This window comes from Sylvia atricapilla, chromosome 17 (assembly GCF_009819655.1).
Source record: "Sylvia atricapilla isolate bSylAtr1 chromosome 17, bSylAtr1.pri, whole genome shotgun sequence".
Lineage (NCBI taxonomy): Eukaryota > Metazoa > Chordata > Aves > Passeriformes > Sylviidae > Sylvia > Sylvia atricapilla.
Window position 1 is genome coordinate 12,706,977 of NC_089156.1, and position 24,979 is coordinate 12,731,955.

At 45.1% G+C, this 24,979-nt stretch overlaps 1 protein-coding gene across 1 annotated transcript in view; it reads left to right on the forward strand.

Moving 5' to 3' along the window:
* The window catches only part of LOC136369100 (transmembrane protein 132B-like), a 231,911-nt gene that overhangs the window by 199,847 nt on the left and 7,085 nt on the right, over window positions 1-24,979 (forward strand). Inside the window, exon 6 of the mRNA XM_066331749.1 lies at window positions 17,484-17,689. Coding sequence (XP_066187846.1) covers window positions 17,484-17,689 — 206 coding nt within the window. The remainder of the gene's footprint in view (window positions 1-17,483; window positions 17,690-24,979) is intronic.

A 24,979-nucleotide genomic window follows, 5' to 3' on the forward strand; every position in this document is an offset into this window, starting at 1 on the left:
AGGCTGCAGTACCTGAAAATGAAGGTGATTCTAAATAAAGAAGGCTGAGAGGACACTGACAGGCAAGAAGAGAAATAAGGAAAAGAAACATATCCTGAAAAACAGGAATTTTACTGGAGCAGCTCATCCCTTCCCAGCTCCCCAACTCAGAATCCCAACCAAAACTTCACCAAACCCTCCTTTGGCACAGAAGTGGGAGATCAAGGCGAGAAACCGTTTGAAGATTTTGGGATGAAATAGGAAGTGAAGCTGCGGAGGAGGAGATGACAGCTGTCCTACCACAGCCTCCAAAGTGCACCTGCAGCACAAACATTAGGGAAAAAATGGAAAAAAACTCCATGTGATGTCAGCTGAGAAGCCACTGTAAAGAAAAACTTAAAAGAAGAGAGGGAGCGTGAGCCTCTTACAGAAAATAAAGGCAAAATCTATTCAGCCTTCGGTGCTGATTGCACAGAGAATAAAAGCCCAGAGCAGCACCTGCAGGAGGGATGCTTGGGATGCAAATGTTGCACAGGACCTGTGTTCTGCCGGGGCAGAAATGTGACAGTCACAGCACTGGTTTGCAGTGGCCCTGTTTGGTTTGGATGGATGGGGGAGGAAGTGTCTCCAGAGAATGGCAGTACAGAGAAAAATTGTGCATTGATTAAGAAATTAAATCTGTTCTTCACATTAACTCGTCCTTTGGTAGCTGTAGCAAGTAGGAGATGAAAGTCAGAGAGGGACCTGGGGGTTCAGGGGAAAGTAATTTCTGTATCTGTGTGTGGAATATTCCCATCTGGATTGCACCTCTGGGGCTGCTCTGAGCACATCCCCTGAGCAAACCCTCTTGGGCCATGGGACTAAAATCCATTCAAATCTCTGCTCCTTCCACCAGTTTGGGTGGTGACCACAGCAAAGAATTCCCCTGGGGCTCCTGGACATGGAAAATTGCAATTCATTTGTGCCCAAATCCAGGCTGACCAGTGTCCAGTCCAGGCACCTTCACTGGTGCTCTCAGCCTGCTCTGTGCCCTCCTTATCTGGCCACTTTATTTTCATTTTCCTTTCCCTGCCTCTTTTTCCAGGCATTTTAACAGCCTTTTCCTACCCACCTTTTTAGGGATTTTTAACCAAGCATCATTTTAATGTCATCATTTCCTTTCCAGGCACAATCTGGAAGCATTTTCTTTTTTTGTGGCACCTGTAAGTTTTCTGGTTAGGAAAGAGATCTCATAATTTTCAGTAAAAGAGTTAGAGAACTCATAATTTCCAATAAAAGAGTCAAATTTATAGGTTTTCTGTGATTCTGGGGATATAATTTTATGCCACACACAGCTTTTACATAAACTTCTCTTGTGATGAAGTGAAGGTAGAAACGATTTCCCACTCTTCCCCTATTTCTTTCTCTTCCTTTCACTGCAGCATGTTTTCCTGTATCAACACAGCCCTGAGGGGAGAGGTTGAAAAACAAACCAAAAAACAAAAAAAACCCACCAAAAACAAAACCAAAAACAAAACCAAAAACAAAAAAACAAAAAAAAAAACAAAAAAAAAAAAAAAAAAAAAAAAAAAAGGAGAAAAACCCTAAAATACAACAGAAAACTTCTGGCATCACTCTGCAGTTTGCCACTTACCTTTCATGCAGACTTTGGCACCACTGTTTCTTGCCCAGATTCCAGGGAGGGGAAACTAAAGAACTTTCCAGATCTGTCCGCTGGCATTTAGACAGGGTTCATCCAAGTCCATGGCAGAAAGACTGACAGATAGGAAGGCCAGCTCCTGTGGAAATGGGTTTTAACAGGATGTTTCTGGAGGAGAGGGAAGCCCAGTGCACCCGTGTCATACAGGCTTTGGATCAAAGTGATCCAGTGAGGAGCACAGTGGAGGAGTGAGCTCTGATTTTCCTGATCATTCAATCTCTGCCTTTAAGTGAAAGTCAATAGTGAAGTATTGATTTCAATAAGTAAGCATTGAGTTTCAATTTCGTGGTTTCTGAAGAGCTCTGTGAAAAAAGGCAAATCTTGTGTCCTCCAGATTGTGGCATTTGGACATTTGTTCTCACTGTCATTGGGTGTTTTTTCAAAACTTCTCCTCAAAAGGGGAAAATTCCATGGTTTGTTTTTTTTTTTTTTTTTGCAGACCCTCACAGCCATGAGGTCTGCAGCCCCCAGAATGTTTTTTTTTGCTGTGATTTCGGGAGTTTTGGACCTGTCACCCTGTGTGTGCTACCCAAAGGCCACACGTGTCCCTTTGGGCCACCCACGACGTGTCCTCAGGGCTCCTCTTCTGCTTCACAGCTTTGATGGACTCTCTTGGGAAAAAAGAAGGATTGTGCCAAGGAATTCTTTAGTACAATCCTCTGGGATGAGTGGCAGAGGAGCACGAAGAGCCCCCAGTGACTGGTGGCAGGTGTGTGGGGCTGGATGGATGGATTTGGACAGCAAAGTGCAGGGGAAATGCACCCTTGGCAAAACCATTTCCCAACACTGTGCAGGAACCTCGAGGTCAAGAGCAAGCTCCAGCCTGTCGCTGTCATTGCAAGGACAAATGAAGGTGGAGGTGAGAAATGAAGGTTGGGATGTCAGACCTCACCCTGCAGGATGCACACACATCAGCATGACTTAGAACATTCCCATCTTCACTGCCAGCACTGCACCAGCCAAAATTTGTATTACAGTTGCACCAGGCGCGTAATTACGTCCGTGTAATTACGTTTATATTATTAAATATACGTAATTATATAATTGTTTGTAATTATTAAGATATATCTGTGGCAGAGGCCGGGACGCGTGCCTTCACCCTCGTTGGAGTTGTATTTATGACACAAAGAAAGGGAGAGAACAGAGAGGGCAGAGCAGGGTCACCCTGAGTCTTTCTCCCTGAGCAGGGCCGTTCCTGCAGGGTTTGTTTCTCTTTCTCACTGCCCTCTCCATCACAGGGACGACTCGCTCCTCTCCTGCTCCAGGTGCAGAACACAAAGGCAGCTGCTGCTGGGAGAAGATCAGATTTTTTTCCAACTTTTTGATACATGGGACTTGTTTCTTTCAGTCTCTCACCCAGAGGAGCTCCTTGTGCTTTCCTGAGTACCAGGATATTCCCTGAGTGACTGCTCAGGAACTATTCCCTGGGTGCTGTCCTTGCACCGCAGAACAGGGAAGAAACACTAATTTTTTAGTAAAAAATTTAGTTTAGGTAAAAACTTCCACATTCTCTGCAAATAATTCGGTTGAAGCACTTGGCTGAATGGATGCAGTTTAAAGCCTGCTTTCTTGGCTGTCTGAAAGTCCCTTTTTCTTTTTAACTAACTGAAGGAATTTGTTTGCTCAGAGACTAAAAATTAACTGGGAACTTATGAATGTCGATGCAGCAGCAGTCTAGGCTACGACCGAGTTTCTTTAAAACAAAAGTGTGCTGTTGGTATTTACGAGCTTTCTGGGGGGATTTTTTTCCTGGTTTTCTGTTGAGCATTTTCGGATACCGGATGGTGTACCCTTGTGTTACTGGGAGAATATTAAGGCTAGATTAAGTGTTGGCAAATATTCATGACTTAAGACATTCCTCTTAATGCTCTTAAGCTCCCAAGATTTACAGCTCCCCTGTCTGCTCCTGGGGGCTTTTCAGTGCTGTTACTGCCACACATCCCCATGGCATCCCTCGGGAAGGGATGTTCTGGCCCACGGTGGGAGGAGTGACGCCTCACATTTTAGTTTTCCTGTATTTCATGTTCTGTGGTGCCCAGGGGCAGCTCTGAGGTCACAGTCAGTGTCACTCAGCTCTGCACACAGCAGGGACACAAAACAAATCCTTCTCCTGCTGCACACCAAGGACAACTTTCAGCCCCAAAGCACAAACAAGGGTGGGCTGGAGGGAGGGACAAGGATGGGACCTCACAGCCTGGAGCTGGAGTGGGACAATTCAACGTTAAAATGCAAATGGACCAAAATTTATAAAAATTTAAGATCTCCTGACCAGTCAGCCATTTTGTGTCCATTTTGTGACCATTTTGGGTCCATTTTGGGTCCCCCTTGGGTGTAGCCTGCCCAGGCTCCTGTCCTGCCCAAGGTGTTCCCTTAAAGGCCTCGCAATAAAATATCTACTTATTAGGTTGCTCCCTCAAAGGCCTCGCAATAAATATCTACTTTATTAGGATCAGAATCAGAATCATCAGGTTGGAAGAGACCTCCAGGATCACCAAGTCCAACCCAACCCTGACCTCAACTAAACCCTGGCACCGAGTTCCACATCCATTCTTTTCTTCAACACGCCCAGGGGTGGTGAACCCACCACCTCCTGTAAAAACCTTTTTCCTGAAAACGTCTGTTCTGTAGCTCTGCCCAGTCTCTGTTCCAGGTGAGCCTTCCCAAGGCATCAGGAGCAGCACGTGGGGCTCCTTTTCCTGAAGGATTCCCCCAGGAGCAGCAGAGGGATGGAGGAGCAGCAGGTCTGTGGTAACAACCTCCTCTCTGCTCCTGGAGCAGCTGGGGAAGGCAGAGGAGCTGCTGTCCTGCATCAGGGCAATGCACACTCCCTGTCCTCGAGCTTCCTGTGGAGGATTTGCATTTGCATTCCCCAGCTGTGAAAAACGAGTTTTGCTTTCTTGGTGAAACTCAAAAAAAAAAAGTTAAAAAAAAAGACAAGAGGACACAGAGATAAAGCAAAGGGTTAAAAATGGCTGAGTATTTGGCATTCAGCCAAGAGCACCCCTACCATCTTGGAGAAATCCCTAAAAATTCCTTAAATTCCTTTTCCATTAAACCAGTCTGTTGCATATTCATAGACTATCATGCATATTCATATTTTTCCAAGGACTGTTTAGCATGGCCCCTCCTTGGGTTTGCTTTTTTGGAGTACGTGTGTTTTTTGGCTGTGGTTTTATTATTACTTCCAGTTTGGGCTGTGGTTTGTGCTTTCTTCAGATGGCAGCTGCTGATATTTGGCAAATCAACAGCAGGGTCCTGGTCACGTGTTCACTGGATGTTATCCCAACCAAACAGTTCACTCATCATTATATCAGCCACCACTGCTATTTGTTAATAGCAGAAAGAATAGCAAAGTGATTTTAATGTTATACATATAGAAGTCGTCTTAATATTTGTGAAAAGCCAATTTTATAAAAGGTATTTATAACACCAGTGTGAAAAATGAGTTTCGCTCTCTTAAGAAATTTATAATTTTAATAAAATAAAAATAGGCAATTGAGAGACAGAAAAGCAGAAGTTCCAGCTGGGGTGCCTCACCAGAAAGCACACCTTTACTCTTTCAAATTTTCTGTTTTAAGGGTTGCTGTGTTACATATTCAACAGATCCTAATGCATGATTCAATCATTCTCTTTGGGTTTGATCCATTTCAATACTCCCCCCAATCCTTTTATCTGGTAGGTCCATCTGAAGGTGGCTCCACTTCGTCTGGTGACATGAGTCTCATAAATTCTTCTCAGGAGGTTTTTGGTTATCTGCATTTGGATAGGAAACAGAAAGCCAGCAGTGTTTATGCAGGAATGCAAGGTGAACATCCATCTCTTCTGCTTTGGTCAGTTTAGATATCCAAAGAGAAAAAAACCCACTATTTTTTTACTGTTAACACTAAGGTACAATCAGAAAACCTACTTTAATCATCTTTCTAAACTCTATTAATAAAAGATAATACAGTACAATGATACAAATAGCGTTCATTTTAATATTTGCGAAAAGCCAACTTTACAATGTGCATTTATAACAGCAGGAAGGCTGAGAAGGCAGCAGGCACAGAAAGGGCTTGGCTCCAGCAGTTACAGCTGAGCTCCTGGCTTTACTCAAACACAGCCTTTGGAAACCTCTGTTTCCCCCTGTTAAAATTTTGTTGAGGAACTTGGAGGATACGGAATACATGAAATTGAATGAATATGCATGTAATTGTTTCTTTTTCTTTAATTTCATGGAGCCTTAGATCTTAAATTTCAGTCACAGGGATTAGAGCCGTGAATCACGAACACGAAGTTTATTTAGTGCTCAGAAAATGACTTTTAAAGCCCATTATTTTACAAAGAACGTTACATCTGATGCTGCCCGAGTATTTTCCCCCTCTCACTTCTCTCACCCATCTGCAGATTATTCTGTCAGTTTATAACCCCATTTGTATGAGCCATTCCATTGGGGGAAAACAGAGGGGGATAAAAAAAAAAAAAAAAAAAAAAAAAACAAAAAAAAACCCCACCTTATCTTACAGCTCAAACATATGTGTTATTTTCACCTAATTAACAGCTTTTACAGAGCAGGTTCGGTGTTTGCAATTAGACGGATGCAAGAAGGAGCTGGTACCATCTGCCAGGGTTTCACCACATAAACAGCTCTTAAACCCTTCTGGGAGAGCAGCTGATGAATATGAAGAATGTTGGATGTTTACACAAACCAACAAGTGCCTTATCTGTACAAATGGAAGGGTCAAAGAGTTAAACAGATCCACCTCAGAGGAGAGCAGCGTGCTCGGGATTTGTGCTCTGAGATCTTTGATCCCGGAGAATGAAGATGTCTGAGTGGAGATAAGCCTGGCTGGGAAGGATGCTGGCCCAGGAGAGCTTCTGCATCACCATGACAAGGGCAGCAGGAGCCAGGCTGGTTTGCACATGAGATGGCTCTAAAAGAAACAAAACTCACATGAGATTCCTCTAAAAGAAACCAAAACTCACACGAGATTCCTCTAAAAGAAACGCACACGAGATTGCCCTAAAAGAAACAGAGAGTCACATGAGATTCCTCTAAAGAAACCAAAACTCACACGAGATTCCTGTAAAAGAAGCAGAAACTCACACGAGGTTGCTCTAAAAGAAACCAAAACTCGCAGGAGGTTGCTCTAAAAGAACAAACTCTCCGATCAAGAATGGGACTGACGCGATTTTGATGACAAGTGGGTAAGGAAAAAGGAGATCCTGCTCTGAGCTCTGCTCCGTGTGTTCTCTTATCAACCAAAGTAGTGATTGAATAGGGGAAAAAAAAAAAAAAAAGCATTCCTGAAACTTTGCCTAAACGCAAACTGTGCTGAGATGGAAATGAGCTCCAAGTTATTCCATGTGCACCTGCTCGGCTGCATCCTGGCAGTGGAACTGCTGCTCCATCACGGGATAATTGCAGTTTGTCCAAACAACTTGAAGTGTGACATACCGGAGAACTGGAGCCTCCAAAACCACGCTGCCTGCAAGTCTTTGTTCCAAGCTTGTGTCTCAGTTGGCTGTCACTGCCTTACAATAGACACTGAAGTGCTCACAGCCTTGAAAACTCCTGGTCTGGGGCCAGTGAAGCGGGAGAAAAATCTCTCATTTACTTCAACAAGGGCTGGATGTGATTCCAAAGGCAGGCTGGGCCATCCTGGTTCTCTTTCCTTCATCAGAGCAGAGTCTGGCTGGTTCCTCACCAAGAAACGCCATGCCAACAGCGACACAGCCTCCTCCAGCATTTATTCCTGGTGTTAAACAGCATTTCTTTTCCTGCAGGGGAGGTGACATTCCCGGGGGACCAAGAGCTGCCTGTCCCAGGCTGTGAGCAAAGGCATGCTCCCCTTCAAAGACGCTCATCTTAATTATCATGGCCAGAGATTTCTCCTAATGCAGATGATCTTTTCAGTCTGCACGTGGTGATGAGAAATCAGTGGGCAGAGCCCAAAGAGTAACTTTTAATTCCAACAGCTTGATTTTTTTTTTTTTTTTTTTTTTTTTTTTTTTTTTTTTTGTAAAGAGTACATTAAAAGCTCAGCTGATGGGGAAAGGATCTCGTTACGTGAAGCAGAGAACATTTTGGCAGCCCCCATGTACTGCTTTAGCTGCTACCCGTTTGCTTTCAGTATTCCCTCTCCCCAGTCAATCCAGAGCATCAAAACCCCGAAATTTGGGATCAAAGCCCCCAAAACCTCCCCAGAACCACGAAATTTTGGGGTAAAACATCCCCCAAAAACGCCAAGATCCCCAAATTTGGGTCGCCTCAAACATCTGGGAAACCCAAATCTGCCCTGTGGGTGCTCAGGGGTTGTTGCTGAGCTGGGTTCAGCAGCAGGCTGGGGCCGAGCGCACACTCACCTTTCCCTCTTAAAATGTGCCCCACCAAACTTCTCCTGTGCCGCAGGAACGCCCTGCATGGTGCTGGGATGAGAACAGGAGCAGCTGCTCTGCACCTGGGACTGGAATCCTGGCACATTTCGAGTGTTGTTTAATAATTTGCACAGATCAACAGATTTTGAATAGCACACGCTCCGCTCCGTTCAGCGGGTTTTAAAACTCTCATCATGTGTTCATGGATCAGCGCACCTTCTGTAAGCCTCAGCAGTTGTCTGCATTGTTAAACCCAAATGTTAATGCGCTGTCCTTCCCCTAGTTCAGTGCATTTCAATGGGGTTAAATGCTAAAACCACTCTAAAAGTTCTGTACCTGCAGCTCATTTCCCTCTCCCTCGATTTCCTGCTTCTCTTCCTCAGCGGAGTTAAACGCTGATCCTCAGGGAAAATGAGCAGAACTCCTTCACTGGAACAGGAGGTGTCAGTAACTCTGTGGGGCCCATTTGTACCCTGGTTTGTGCCTGAGGTGTTTGGGTTTCTGAAATTCCTTCCCCAGGGAATTTTCTGTGCCCAGGAGAAATGTTTTTGGAGCTGTCCCTTTGTTATTCATCCCTTTCCCCAGGAGGGACTTCTCCTTGATGTCCCTGTGCTCTGAGCAATGGCAGTGAAGAGGTTTGTCTCTGTGTCACCAATCAGATTGGGCTGTGGGCAATGGTATAAAAGGGAGACACAGCCCAGAAATAAAGGAGCCATTTTCAGAATTCTGAAATCAGAGTCTGTGTCACTGTGGTGTAAAACACATCACCCATCGCTGCTGGCACTGAGCTCTGTGTGACTCCACAAACCCACTGCTGTGACCATCCAGGTTTTCTGCTCTCTTGAGCACACAGCACTTCAGGAAATTATCTGCTTTTCCAGATCCGTGCTTTGCTGGCTGAGGGATTTTCCTGTGGATCTTGTTTCTGACTCCTCGTCGTTACATTCCGAGCAGAGTGTAAACCACAGATTTCACTCTGTGCCCCTGCCAGGACAGGCCCTGTCCGGCACACACAGTTCTGGTGTTCCTCTGGGTCTGTGAGGTTCTTGCAGCTCCATGGGGATTATTTTTGGGTTTTAAATGAGGTCTGTGTCAGGCTCTGTGCTCCCTCCCAACAGGGCAAGTGATTGCCATTCCACGCTTCTGTCTCTCATTAGAGATGTTAAAAATCCAGAGTTGAGTTTTGGATCGCCTGCTTTACTCCTTCAAAACAATAAAACTGAGAAGAAAATCATTACAAAATGATCATTTCAAAATAGGAGTTTTGGATCTCCTGCTTTACTCCTTTAGGACAGTAAAACTGGGAAGGAAAACCATTACAAAATAATTTCAAAAGAAGAGTTTTGTATCTTCTGCTTTACTCCTTTACAACAATAAAGCTGAGAGGAAAATCATTACAAAATGATCATTTCAAAGTGGCCTGGACTTCCCAAGGGGTTTGATTGTGTAGTTTTGGCAATGCCAATTAACCAGTGGAACTCTGATACTGGATCATCCTCCACTTGATTGGTTTGGATTGACTTCAGCAGTTTTAAGATCAAGACTTTGGTAATTAACAAAAGAGCAGATGTATCTGAAAATAACCAACCCAAACACCAAACCCAGCCCGCCCCTGCTGACAGATGATGTGACCAGCCTGTTTTTTAGGATAGCACAGCGCTGAGGGGGCTGAGCAGACTTCCCTCCTCCATCCCAAATTCCCCAAGCAGCGAGATGAGGGACACCTCTTGTTTCAATGTAAAATACGTGATTTAATTCTTGGTGGAACTGCTTCAGGCTCACCTTGACATATCTCATTTTTACCTTTTCTCCAGTGGAAGCTGGTGATGGGGAGAGGGAAAATCATTTTAATCCTGTTTGGAAGTGTGGCTATTGGACTGCAGTTTCTATCCTGTTCCTGTGTAACGTTATTATTCAATGATAAGATGAAAAACAAACACAGATCGAGCACGTGGGATGGGGAATACTCGACTTAAACTCCTGCTATCATTTCTAAGTAGGAAAGAAACCTCAGAATATATCTCAGGGGATTCCTAAAGCAAACAGTTCTATCTGAAACCACAGCAGCTATTTCAGAGAACAATACTTGGCGAACTGATTCGCCAATAAAAACAATTAACGGCAAAGAATGTTTCAAAAATGACATTCCAAGATTCTCTGCACATGTGGAAGATTAAAAGGGCAAATAAAACTCTCGTTTTTAGTTTGAATTCCCGCTCTGCCGTTTGCCATCCTTACCTGGTTCTGAGCCAAATTGCAACAGCGGCAGCAAATAGTCTGCAGGCCGCCGAGGCAGAGGCAGGGAGCGGAGTGGGGGGGGGGAGGCGAGCTGTTGTGAGGATGAGCTGCATGGAAAAAATCCGTGTTTGTGGAAGAGAAATCAATCCCTGTGGGGGCTGGCAGGGCTTGGGTCCGGGATGGTTTGTGAGGGACGTGGGCAGAGGTGCCAGTGCCCCTCACCTGGCTGGGTCCTGGGTCCCCAGGGCTCTGTGTCACCTGTGCAGGTGGGACAGGAGCCTCAGGGATCAGCCCAAGGAGCCCCAGCAGGTGACAACAGCACAGGGTTCACAGTGGCACTGCCACACAGCCCCAAAACGGGACAAGGTGTTTGTCATCGTTGGGCAGAAATGTCACTCAAATGGGACAGTGTGTTTGTGTTTGTCATCGTTGGGCACAATTGTCACTCAAATGGGACAGTGTGTTTGTGTTTGTCATCTTTGGGCACAATTGTCACTCAAATGGGACAGTGTGTTTGTGTTTGTCATCTTTGGGCACAATTGTCATTCAAACATGGCCAATTCCTTTTCATTTAAAAGGGTAACAAAATCTAAGTGAAAAGTTTTGATTTTCTCACTCGACACACGGCTGTGGGCGGGTCCTGTGCACTTGGATAATTGTCCTGTCATGACAGAACTGCTGCAGCCAAAACAAGGAGCCTGACTTTTATTGGATTGGCTGCTGTCGGGCATAATTCTGGATTTAAATAAACCCAGCGTTTTTTATCTGAAAAGGGTCTGGGAATTCTCATTTTTGCTTTGATCTTTCTGCCCCTTGCTGCTTTAGGAGAGGCTGCAGCAATGTCTTCAGGTGCAGAAGTGGATCCAGGGAAGGGTGGGGGTAAGCAGCTGTTTGGAAGAGGGAGAAATGAAAGGATGGGAAGAATAATCCTTCTTTTAGTCTTCAACTCCTGCTCAAACACTAGATCAGGTTCCTCAGGCTGAGGAAGCGACTTCAGGGAGTTCTGTGATTTCCAAAGCAAACGCAGCAAAATAAAAATAATGTAGAAAATTATCCAAACCAGAAAAAAAAGTCCTTTATAAAGATGCAAGAGGCAGAAAGTAAACACACAGGGAAAGGGTTTGAAGGAGCAAGCAGCTCAGCAAGTCCTTCCTAGTGTGGTGACAACATCAGGAACAATGCCACGGGAAAGGTGGGAAAAAGCAGGAAAAGGCTTTATCTTTTCAGGAAATACCACTAAAGCACAACTGTGAGATTATCATGAGAATGAGCCATTCACCGCCGGCACCCTTCTCTGTAATCTTGTTACAATTGTTCTCTTTACAGCCTCAGGCACAATAATGAGCCTTTGTATCCCCCACACAGGAGCATCGCTGTGCTCTGCTCCTGCGCCCTGCTCTGAACCCCCTGAGCTCCCAGGGCAGTCCCTCCACTGCTGCTCTGAACCCCCAGGGCAGTCATTTCTGCTCTGAACCCCTGAGCAACCGGGGCAGTCCCTCCACTCCTGCTCTGAACCCCCCAGGTCAATCATTTCTGCTTTGAACACCCCCAGGGCAGACACTGATGCTCTGAACCCCTGAGCTCCCAGGGCAGTCCCTCCACTGCTGCTCTGAACCCCCCAGGGCAGCATTTCTGCTCTGAACCCCCCAGGGCAGACATTTCTGCTCTGAACCCTGAGCAACCAGGGCAGTCCTCCACTCCTGCTCTGAACATCCTCAGGGCAGTAATTTCTGCCCTGAACCCCTCCAGGGCAGTCCCAGATGCTCTGAACCTCCCCAGGGCAGTCACTGATGCTCTGGACCCTTCTAGGGCTGTCTTTCCTGCTCTAAATCTCTCCAGGGCAGTCACTGATGCTCTGAACCTCCCCAGGGCAGTAATTCCTGCTCTAAACCTCCCCAGGGCAGTAATTTCTGCTCTAAACCTCCCCAGGGCAGTAATTCCTGCTCTAAACCCCCAGGGCAGTAATTTCTGCTCTGAACCCCCCCAGGGCAGTAATTCCTGCTCTAAACCCCCCAGGGCAGTAATTTCTGCTCTAAACCCCCAGGGCAGTAATTTCTGCTCTAAACCTCCCCAGGGCAGTCACTGATGCTCTGAACCCCCCCAGGGCAGTCACTGATGCTCTGAACGCCCCAGGGCAGTAATTTCTGCTCTGAACCCCCCCAGGGCAGTCGCTGCTGCCTCTGTTTCACAGAGCCCTGCGGGGTGTGCAGCTGTGCAGAGGATGGAGGTGGCTGCAGCCAGACCCCTTCTGGGCTCTGCCTCCTGTGCTGGCATCAGGAACTGATGCCTTGGGAAGGGTGACCTGGGACAGAGACTAGAGCAAGGGAATAAAGTAGGTTATTACTATTATTATTATTATTATTATTATCACTATTATATTACTACTATTATTATTTTTGCTATTACTATTATTAATTTTAGGCTCATTGAAACGTGTAACAGTCGTTCTCAGTCTCAAGCTGGAAAGGATTTGTTTTGTCTCCCCACCCTGTGAGGAGAGTTCACTAACCAACACACTTAACGTGAGGCTCAGAACTGCACACCCAGGCACACAGAATCTGAAATACATGAAAGCTCAAATTTAGGCCTCAGTGTCGGGCAGGCAAGGAATGAGAAATGGATGAGAAGAATCAGGGTCACAACACTGAAGTCTGCACGCCCATCCCATTGAACTCGGCTATTTTTAAAGACAAGTAGATCTTGACCCCAAGCAAAACCTCCTCCTGTAAATCCAGCGTTTCTGAAGCACTGGTGAAAGCTCTTTTGGCAGCAAGCACCTCTTTCGAGGGTGAATTTGAACTTCAGATTTAAATCATCCAGGGACCTGACTGGATAACCAAATGGCTGAGGTTTTTCAGCTGAAAAGACTCTGTGTTAGACCAAACCCTGATACACACGGTGTGTGCCTTGGTTTTCTTTAAATGGGTTGTACAATTAGCACCATCCCTTTGGGGCTTTGTGTCAGAACTTCACAGATGAGAAGTGCCACGGGACAGCTTTGCCCCGTGCTTGGTCTCACACTTCCATCCTCTTAGTCACTGTTGCTTTGCACTGATTAACCAGAATTCACCTTTGGGGAGCAGTTTTCCCTTTATAATTCATTATCCGTGTCCATAGGCTGGATGTAAATATCAGTGAGAAGTGTTTGCCTGAAGGTGAAGAAAAGATGACCCTGGAGATGGGGAGTGGGCTGGGAAGGCCCCCTGGGAAGGGGCTGCAGACAGGAGAAGGATGCTCCTGTGGCTGCTGGAGCATTCCACTCTTCCCTCCCACACCACAGAGTGTGGAGAAAAATAGTTGTGCCCAGCAGGGTTTCAGCAGGACCAAAAAACTCCTGAATAATCCAGAGCCAGGAGGACTGTGAGTGCTCCTCACAGGGTGACCTGCAAGCTGAGGGCTTGGGAGCAGACCCTGCATGCAGAGAGCAGCCACCAGCAGGCGTCACTTGTTTTCCTGTCACTTCACATTCCCTCTGCTTTTACCTGCTCACCCAAAGGGTGCAGAAACCTCTGTGACCTGAACATAAAATGCTTTCCCAATTACTCCTCCTCAACTGCTATCTGCCTCTCTTCTGGATTAGCCTAAAACGAGGAGGCTGTCACACACTGCACAGGGCAAACTGCGCCTTTTATTTTTTATATATATATTTTATATATATATTTTTTTTTTTACAATTACTTGTGGGGATTGGAGCCAACCACCTGCTTCAAAGCCCGGAGAGGTTAATTGCAGCTCTCTTTCTCTTGACCTGCACATGGGAGCACATGGTGGCTGGCCTGCTCCCCTGCAAACTGTCTCAAGCAGCACTTTCTGGTGCTGCCAGGCAGCTGACAATGGATGGTGACAGGCTGCTTTAAACAGCCCTGCTCCCTGCATTTTACATGAGAGCGTGGCACTCTGAGCTGTGGCTGATTCTTCTCACTGTGTAATGTTTGCAGGGGAGATTTAAGAGCTTTTTTTTATTTCCTCCCCTCTTTGTTCCCTCAGAAGCAGCAGCCCAAAAGAATTCTGTGTGGAAGTCCCCCCTTGGCACACCTGGGCACAATGGGAGCAGGCAGCTCCTGCCCAAAGGGCTGCACCTGGAGCAGCTCCTCTCCCCGAGCATCAGCAGCCACCTCTGACAGTCAGAGAGGGCCTGGAAAAGTGTGGAGGGGCTTTAAACGGAGAGAAAGTGCAGGGGGCTTTGCTGCAGGCCAGGGGACAGGGACTGCAGCTCCAGAGTCCCCTGGGCTCCAGATGTGTCCCATCCCCTCCTCAGAGCAGTGTCACACGGTGCTGGCATGGAACCACAGCTCCCAACATGGAACCACAGCTCCCAGCAGGGAACCACAGCTCCAGGATGGAGCCACAGCTCCCAACATGGAGCCACAGCTCTCACATGGAACCACAGCTCCAGGATGGAACCACAGCTCCAGGATGGAGCCATAGCTCCCAGGATGAAGCCACAGCTCCCAGCATGGAAGCAGTAACGAGGTGACACCTCTATTATTTATATTGTTGACCCAGTTTGACCCACAATGTGGACCGTTTTCACCCAATTACAGAAAACCACCCAAACCCAAGAAGAAGAAGATGAAGAAGGACTCAGACAATGCCCCAAATTCTCCATCTTGCCCCATGTATATTACTCTATAGAAATCTTAAATTCTAAATTTTTCACCCCGTGAGATCACACAGCACCGTTCCAACCACACCCACAGCCCCAGTGCTGTCACTCAATTTTGGGAGCCTGTTCCATGGCCTCAAGTCAAAGGTCATACTCGATTGAGGGTCATGCCCTTCAGCACAGAAAGGCTGAAACTTTCAGCCTCCAGGGTTCCAACAGGACCCCAAGTGAAAAAGGACATTTCCTATCCATGCTCAAGGTTCTCATTTCCTTCAGATGAGCCAAGTCTACTCTCTAGCATCAGCTCTAGCAATGTTAATAGAAGAAACATGGCCATAATTAAATCTGTGTGAGTGAAACAGAGGCTTCCTCCTGTGAGCTTTAGTCTATCGTGCCTTATCACGGGATTCAGCTGGATTTTCCTTTAAATTATCTGGTGTGCGTGTACTTACTTAGAGTAAACTCAATTCCAGACAGAGAGCTGAAACAACAATGGCTCTCTTCAAGTTTTCTTATCCAGGCTGGATTATTTCTGGGAGATACACTTCAGTGAATCCTGAGCTCTGAGCTGCACAGAACCACAGGGTGAACTACAGCACAGTTATATCCTGCCTTGCACTTACCTTTTGGTCAGTATAAATGACTGGATGTCTCTGTCTAGACATAAAATCTGTGAAATTTGTAAGCCTAGACTGATATTTTTATAGCTACAAAATGTCCATCTTTCAGCCCCCTAATTTAGCACCTTTCTTGCCTGCTGACAAGAACATTTGATGCAGCAAGAAGAGAGTCTGAAAAATTAGCTGCTGTCTTGTCAGAGATTAGTTATTCCCCTGATCTGGCCTTGATGTTTATCCCTCCCTCTTTGAGTTTTCTTAATTATTTCTGTCTTGTATTAATTCTCACGTAACTCCCTAGATGTGAGCTTTATGGTTTAGAATCTCAACTGCTCATTCAATTAATGGGTTTGCTTAATGTGCTCAAACTTCCCAGAGACACTCGTGACACATTATGAAGGAGGGAAAAAAAAAAGAAAGGATTCCAAGTCTGCTCCATCTCATTTGTGGTACTCCTGAGCCTGAAGTCCATTTGAAGCTCTTTATCAGATTATCTAGATTTATTATTTTTATATTCCTGTGCTCATTAAGCATTTATGTGGAGGAGTATTCTCTCCAGAAGAGTGACTTAGTTCCCTTTACCCCACCCCTCATCACCCGGCTTGGCCTCTCTGTAAATGAGCAATTGTAGTTTCACTCCACTGAGAAGGATCTGAGGAGCTGAAAATGGCAAATATGGAAAGGGCTTTTACTTCCTCTCTGAGTATTGTGGAGTTTTTGAGCAAAAGAAAACATCTGCCAGAGATTTTTCTCTCATTTTCCTTGGCTCAGTAACCCCTAATCCCTGTTAATATCTGAAAAGATTGGAGGTAGGTTTGCAAAGGGAGCCCGAGCTGTGTTTCAGCATATTCCCCATGGAAGCCTACACGAGTTCTCTCAGTAATTGCAGGAAACCAGAACTGAAACACGGGCTGAGGCAGGATCTGGGTCCAGAGCCTTGACACAGAACAGTGCTGACAGGAGAACAACGTGCAGCTCAGGAACACCACCTCATCTCGTCAGCTGGGGTTTAAAAGGTTCCAACCACACCACGTGGGCTCTCTCTCCTCAAAGCACAATGCCTCTAAATAAATATATATATATGTATATATCAATATATGTGTATAGCTACACATTAAATACATGCACAGGTGATAATTCATGTTATACACATATATAAATACAAATATTTACATGAATAATAGACATGGATGTGATACATGGCTGTGTGTTCATGCAATAATCTATAATGATAGACATACCTATTTATAAATGCATTAGAAACACCTTCCTGACAAAGGAATCCTGTCTTCCAGGAGGCAGACTGAATTAGTTGCTACATCATGGTTTTATATAAATAAGGTCTGTGCTCAGGACCTTGATTTTGTGCCAGAAGATCCCTGGAACCAAGAGGGCAGATGAGCTGCAGTGCACAGCCCACACACTCCTTTCTGCAGTGATTTCATAGGATGCCACAAAGCAACAGTGAATGCGTTTTGTTAAAACAATTACTGAGAAGTTCTGAAAAAATAATGCTTCTGCTGCACTTCTGCTGACGAGCCATAAGGGGATCTTTGTCTTTCAGCATTACAGTGCTCAAGGAAAAGGGAAAGGATTCTGGTTTATGGCTCTGAGTCAGTCTTTTTCTTGCTAACATATGGCCCCATTTGTTCCTGGTTCTTTAAGCAAGTTGTAAACATAAACGTTGATGCACATGGAGTTTGATTCATGAAGAGTTTAATTTGCCTGGTATAAAAGATTCACGCGGGTTATATAACATCATTAAATTATCTTTGTAGTTTGAGGAGTATCCTTTGAGGAAAGCACAACTCTTTCCTGGGGTCCATTTATCACTGTTTGCTTCTAATTAGAAAACTGGAAATGCAATATGCATGACTAACATTTGCAGTGTTGTCTAAGGACTGATGCATCACCCTTGCTCTTCCTCAAGAATTTTTCTTTATTTCCTAATTTTTATATATATATATATATATATGTTTTTTTTAAGGTTTCTGACAGCTGCGACTCCATCTTCGTCAATGGCAAGGAAATGAAGAGCAAAGTGGACACTATTGTCAACTTCACTTACCAGCATTTCACCACGCAGCTGGAGGTGACTGTCTGGGTTCCCCGGCTCCCTCTGCAGATCGAGATCTCGGACACGGAGCTCAGCCAGATCAAAGGCTGGAGGATTCCTGTCACCTCCAACAAAAGGTATGATCCCAGCCTTGCCTCCTCCAGACGCTGCCCAGGGCTCTGCTTTCAGAGCTCAGGATGTTTTTAGAACGTTCCTCAGGATCTAAACTCTCCTGATTGCCATGAGCTTCACAGCCTGCCTCAGCCTCCATGAAAACACCCAAAATCACTGCATTTTTATCCTGATCTGTGCAGTTTAAAAGTCAGTGGCTTTGCCTGTGTTAGAGTAGGGAACACATAGTCACAGAATGATTATGTGCAGTGCTTTATTGAAGAGCTCTGGGAGTCAGGGTACAGACCCAAATCCAGCTCCGACCAGGACTTGAGAAGGATGCACTTTATACCTTTGTTATACAATTCTACGTTATTATTATCCCCCATTGTTCTATTGTATACACCCAAACATGAATTTTTGGTAATATCTTCCCTTGTGATTCTCGTGATTCTGGCTTAAGATAATAATCATATTCATCTACCACAAATCATTACAATTATATCATCTATCATATGATGATTAGGTACAGTTTCACCCGACCTAGTAAAGAATACCTAGTTTTATTTGCAAGGCCTATGTGTCTAATTACAAATCATTCTCATCCCCCCTTCTCCCCTGATTTATTACCTGGGCAAAGTTAGACCTGATCTGGTTAAAACAGCAGCATGGAAATAACATCCTGGAAGTTATTTCAGTGAAGTTGATGTTCTGTTCAGCTTCAGCTGCAGTGAAGCTGATGTTTGTCCCGTGACTTTGCAGCCTCAGAAATCATGTTTAATTTTAACCTATTTATACTATCATCTGGAGCATTGATCAATTCCACACAGTCTCAGGACATCGTGGCACAAATTCCAGTGTGGAAAGCTGAGGGACAGGAGCTGGACCTCTCCTGTTGGTGTGACACAGCCTCTGTGTGTGTGTGTGAGGCATTCAGCACTGCCAGACCTCCATCCCTGTCTGCTGTGACAAATGACAGGGCTGAGCAGGGTTCAGGTGTCACTGCCTTGGTGGCCAGTCCAGGTCTCTTCCAACCCAAACCTTCTGTGGTTCCACGAATTTGGGCGGTTTTCAGTCAGTGCAGATGCACTGAACAGCAAGACCTGGCTGCTGCATTCCTCAGCAGCTCTGAATTCAGTCAGAATCCTGCAGAAGACCATGTTCCGCCAGGAAAAAGTGGACAGGGGACAAAGAGAGAGTGAAGAGAGTGGGGATTCGAGCTCTGAGCCCACCATTCCCTCCTGAAAACCCCCATTCTGTGATAACCATCATTTGCACAACTTGTAAGATGAAGAGCTTCCAGGAACTCTGCTGAGTCGGTGGATTTCAGGTGGAGTTGAAAGATATCAGTGGGGAGGAGCTGAGATTTATAACCCAGGGCAAGAGCAGCAGCCAGTGGAGTGCTAAACACTGTGGCAGCCCCAGCTAAAGCTCTCCAGTGCCCAGGAGAACATCTCAGCTCCCTCCAGGCAGCCGTGGAGGAGAATTACCCAACCCTTTGTAAAAACTACGGGCAAAGCTAACACATTTACATGGCATGAGTGGCCTCAGCTTGTATTAACAGGAGCTACACAGCTAAAGTCTCACAGAACAAGCTGGAAATGTAATTCCAGAAAATATTTGGAGCTGAGATAGGAGTTTTCAGGAGGTTTCCAACACCACCAGCACGGGCTTCACATCAGGCAGAGTTTATTTGGTTGAAGTAAGTTCTGCTTTGGTCTTGTCCAATTCCAAGGGCAAGACCAAGGGCAGTAGGACACAATTTGCAGGATATTCAGATAATGAGCTCCAGAGAAGGGCAGTGACTGACCTCTTGATCACGTGGATACTTTTTTGGCTATGACAGAAGAGGTGATGAGGATCTGGCACAAGAGAAATCAGAAATGTTCGCTCCAGTGGCAAAAGTTTGAGGCAGGAAGAGGAATGAAGGGATTTAAGCCGACTGCTTCAATCCTCACCCAACTTCCCTTCCCCTGCCTGTGCTGTCCCACCCCTGAGGCACAGATCTGGGGATTTTGCTGAGCAAACAGCTGCAGGATGAGGCTGGTGTTTATTGCAGGAGGCAAAACGTTGCTGTGAGTAGACATTCCGTGGGCAATTCTCAAGTTAAACCCATTACAGGCAGCGCTGGGAATTTCTCCCCCACCCCGGTGTCTCCTGCTGATTTATTGGCCGGCTGAAATCAAGGGAATGGTCTGAGAGTCTGGCAAGATTTGTTTTGGTGCAAAAAAGCATTTATTTGCTGCTGGCACACGTCCTGCAGGCTTTTTCCATGGAGGAGGGAGAAAAAGTGTGGACTGTGCCATGCCCCTGGAAGGTCCATGCCCATGGGTAGAGCAAAGGTTTCAACGAAATAGATGACCTCTTGTTTTATTGAGCATTCATGTGGATTTTTTTTAGGATTTGGATTTTTAGGGTGGATTTTGAAGGGCTGTTCTGAATCAATAGCTCAGAGGCAGCATTGGTCGTGTTCACTCTGACATTTACTTTGCACATAAGGTTTTTTTACATTTCCTTTATTTTTAGATTTAGAGGTTTTACCTGAGATTTAGTGGCTTTTCAGTTCGATTATTTTTATTATGATGATTTTTCTCTTTACTTTTTAATCTGCTTATACCTCCGCCTCCTATGTGTTTCCCAAATCCTAAACATGGGGGAGTTTTTATGAGTTTTTTAAGTGATAAGCTGAAGCACTCAAGACATTTGGACTGCAGTCAGGAGCTGCAGGTTTGAGAGTGAGCAGGGTGCTTTTATCTTTGCAAAAACCCCAAATCCAAGCGTTTCCCAGCAGGTGAAGCTATAGCATTGTGTTGTTTCCACTTCACCTTCATGTAAGAGCCAAGATTGGCCATTTGCATGAGGTTTTTGATATTTTTCCTTGAAGGAAACTCAAGAATTCTTTCCAAATTCCCTGGCAAGAGGCTTAGGCAGCTTTAAACTTAGCCCAAAAAATCAACTGAGAACTGTTCTGGTCACGGCAGGATTGCAGCGTGGCCTCTTTATATCCCACCTCACACAAACAAAATGATTTCCCACTCTCTCCTGTCCTGCAGGGCTGGTGTCCTCACACCTCTCCTCGTCCCCTCAGCAGGAACTAAACATTGCTCTAAGGTTTCGTGGAGATGCAGCAGGTAAAACGTTGGAGGGTTTTTGTAGGGATGGTGCAGAGACACTTCAGCAACATCCAAATTTCCTTCCACCTCCTCTGGCTGCCCCAGGGCCTCGTCCCCACACCCCCAGAGTGGCTCACTGGGATGAGGCAGATGGCAAAACAGAACTGGGTTTACAAGAGCCTTTTAAAAGGTTTTTATTTTTTTTTATTGCCGCTGTTAACAAAGAAACGTTTGTGCATCAGCAGAGCTGTTCTTGGGCTGGATGTGGCTGTTCTCCTTCAGACCTGAGATAGAATTTGTGTGCCCCAGATCACATCTGTCCTTCCCAGTGATGGCTGCTGAGCCAAGAAAATGTCTTGTTTCTCCCCAGAAACCCTGTCATGTTTCTCCTTGTAAAATGTGGGATTACAGACACGTTTGCCCGTCTGACTTCTTGAATCATTGAATCATTTCCACAAAAATGAAGAGAACAGGGTCTCCACAGAACTTTTACAAACGCCCCATGCACAGTTTGAACCATGTTGGTTTTTAGCTGGTCTGAGCTGCTGCAAGAGCAGGAACTTGTTGGAGAACAGGAAGGAAAAGTCTGGCTGCTTTTAGGCCAGAAACTGGGAAAAACCCCGATTCTTCTCCCCTGGGGAAAGAGCAGCAATGCAATTCACCAGATCAGCCTGCAAATAAACGGAAATCTCTGGAATTATCAAGAGGAGGACTCAATCTCTGGCAAGTGCTGCTGTAGGCAGGAAGAACTTCCCTGGGCAGGTGAGATTCAGCTCCACAATAATTCCTGCCTGAGCCAGCAAACCTCCAGCCTCAGCAAACAGAAGGTGTCTATTTAAATTAAAGTCAAATATTAAGTGTGGAAGAGGTCCAGGCAGACACTGCTAGTCTAACAAGAACATTTATTCCTATTCCTCATGCATCTGCAATAATTACCTCCTCCTTGAGGTTCCTGCAGCAGCTCGGTTGCACACATATTTACATGGTGTGAGTGGTTTCAGCCTGCATTAACTGGAATTGCATGGCCAAAGGCTCACAGAACAAGCTGGAAATGTAATTCCAGTAAATATTTGCAGCTGGAATAAGAGTTTTCAGGAGGCTCCCAACCCCACCACCAAGGGCTCCACTTCAGGCAGAGTTTATTGAGCAAATTCTGTTCCATTCTGGAGACAAAAGCAGAGAAGCTGGCCTGAGTTAAAAGCAGGACAAAATAAACTGCTTTAGTTAAATCCTCAGTGAGGGCTGCCCCTCAGATGTATTTTAAGGCAAATTAAGTGACACTGGATTCAAACCGTTCCATTTGCGGGTAACAGCATCGGCACGGAGCTGTAAATTTGCTCCTTTGGTTAATTGGCTTTAATGTCCGATTGAGATAAGGCCTTGGAGATTTTTGTTAATAGGTAGGTTGTATTTTCAAGATCTGTAAAAGTACCAAATTACATTTCTTCTTGAACTGTGAGTGGAGTTATGTGCAGCTTATTTCCATGGCTTCCCCTAAATCACTTCTGGTGGTTTGTAATTTGCATCTGAGAGAGATTTTTTTTTTTTTTTCAATTAGGGGTGTTGCAAATTTTTTTTAAATATATGACTCTTCCCAAAGAGCATTTCGAATCCAAACCCAGCAAAACTGATTTCTTTAGGGTTGTTCTTTTTTTTTTTTTTTTTTAGTTTTTTTTTTTAATTTTTTTTTTAAATTAGCATCTGGCCCAAGAATGTGATGCCTGCTTTGAGAGAGGTGCAGATTAAAAGAGACACACTTCGACTGCTCAGAGACAGCGTCAGTAATGGAGTTGACAGATCACTGATTAGATCAGTGCTCACAGGCACCCTTGGAACAGGCTGCTGCTTTAGCTCAGCTCCCTGGCAAAGCCTTTCTCTCTCTGAAATGTAAATTAAATGTAATTCTGGCAACCTTGGCTGCCTCCAGAAAAAAACACAAAAACAAAAACCTTCCAAGCAAAGTTTGCCAAGGAGCAAGAAATAGGGGAAGGAGGACTCAGAGAGATTTTCAGAGATGACCAAAGGGGGAAAAGCACAATATATTCACCAGGACTTGTCTCGAGCAGAAAATGAGCTCTCTGCTTAATGAAGGATTTTAAGTTTACTGAAAGCTCTGTAATGAGGAGTTTAAAGGGAACTGTGCCATCCACTGGATCTCAAATGTTTTGTTGCACACGTGGAGACAAAACACAGACTTGCTGCCTAAATCTTGATTTTTTTTTTTGTGGCTTTAAGGGGGAAAAATTATATCCTTTGTTAGAAAAAAAGCCAAAAAAACCCAAACAAAAAAAATCCCCCCCAAAAATCCCACAAACCCACCCCAAAACAAGCAAACAAACCAACACCACAAAAAAAATCCCAAAAACCACCCCCAAAAAAGACAACAAAACAACCAAAAAGCCCACCCCAAACAAAGACCAAAACCAGGAAGAACTTGAGCTGAGACCTGGCGAAGCAGATTTGCAATCTTGCACTGAAAATTCAGATCCTTCCCTCTCCTCTGCCCTGGCAAAGAACGTGCCTTGCTCTTCCTGGCCTTTGGAGAGGCTTTCTGATGCTCCACGTTTGTTTGCCACAGAAACATCCTTCTGAGGAGAAGAATATAAATATCTCTAAAGGGGTTTGTGCTGAAATGGAGCCTTTTTGCATTTAAGACACCCCAAGGAATGGCTGGACTCGAATCATCATTTTTGTTGTGGTAAATAGCAGCTGCCCAACACAGTGCTGGAAATAAGGACAGGAGCGCTCCCTCTGTGCCCAGTGGGTCATCCACGCCCATATTATGAGCTGGGGCTGAAAAAAGAATTCCCTGCAGTTTGTTTTGAATAGATTTCCTCTTGGAACAAGCCAGAGGTGGGCAGTTTTAAACGGTGAAAGCAGAATAAGCGAGCACATAAATAAACATACAGCAACCCATTGGATCCGAATAAAACATCGATGGTTTGGGTTGAAAGAGACCTTAAAGATCATCTTGTTCCAACCCTTGCCCTGGCAGGGACAGACACCAGGTTGTGCATCAGGAGCCAGAAAGGGATTTGTGTGAAGTGATGCTGGTGAGGATGTTGAATATGTGAACATTTCCTGCTCTGGCTCTGGGTCTCTTTTCCCATAACAAGGCTGGTTCCCATCACTTCTGTGCTCTTTTTGCCCCAAATCCCAGAAGTGCTCCTTACCTGAACAGCTTTTTGCATGGTTGGTTGTTTTTTTTTTCCAGTTCTGCACTGGCACTAAGGTTACTGTTGTATTTTTAAGAGAGGGTCAGATCCCAAAATCTCAGAGCTGAACTTGGTTTTTGCCCAAGTCTGAGATGTTCAGAGCTGGGTTATGGCTTAGCTGAGCTGAAGAGGGTCAGAACACGGGAATAAATTGAAAGTGGGGACATTGAGGAGTCCATGATTTATTTACAGTATAGATGGGTACAGCCCACAAAAGCTCAGTGAACATTCCCCCTTCCAGAACTTTCTTTGAGGCTGCTTTGCCAGCTGTGAGCTGACCTCAGACTGACACCAGTGTTGGGAAGGAGACAACACTGAAAATTCCCCTGAAATGCCCAGCTGATCAAACTCTGTTAGACTAATTTCTTTGGGAAATCAAATTCCTATTTAACAGCCTTTTCCCTAACAATTGCACTGTTATCCAGTGATGTTTCATTCGGCAAGGAACGACGGACACTTGTTTTTAACCACACAAAACCACTTTCACACACACAGACCACTCACTCGAGGCTAAATGTGAATATTCAGCCAACAAAGTGATGCATTGAAAATGTATTTCCAGCGGATTAGGTTCTGTAACACCGGGGCTTCCAGTCATTTTCCAGAGCACAAGGGTTTTTCTTAGATATGTTTTCAGCTTGCTGGCTGCCAACTTTGTCATAAAACAATTTATAACGGCAGCAATTCCGTTTGTAATAGTTTTTCATGGCTGCTGTTTCAAAGGAGAAGATAAAGGGACGCAGTAACCACAAAACTACCTCCTGTAATACTTTGAAAAATAAGAGACTCGCCCTGTATTTCCCACCCTTGATACAGAGGTGGTTTAGGGCTCAATAAATACAGGAGGGAGAGAAATTATTTCTGAGCAATGAATCCACAGCATGGGGGCACAATGAGGAAAAGTGTGACCACCTGCTGCTTAATACCTGACTTGGAAGAGATAAAGAGGATCCGTGTGTTTGTCCCAGGCAATGAACAAGAAGGAAAA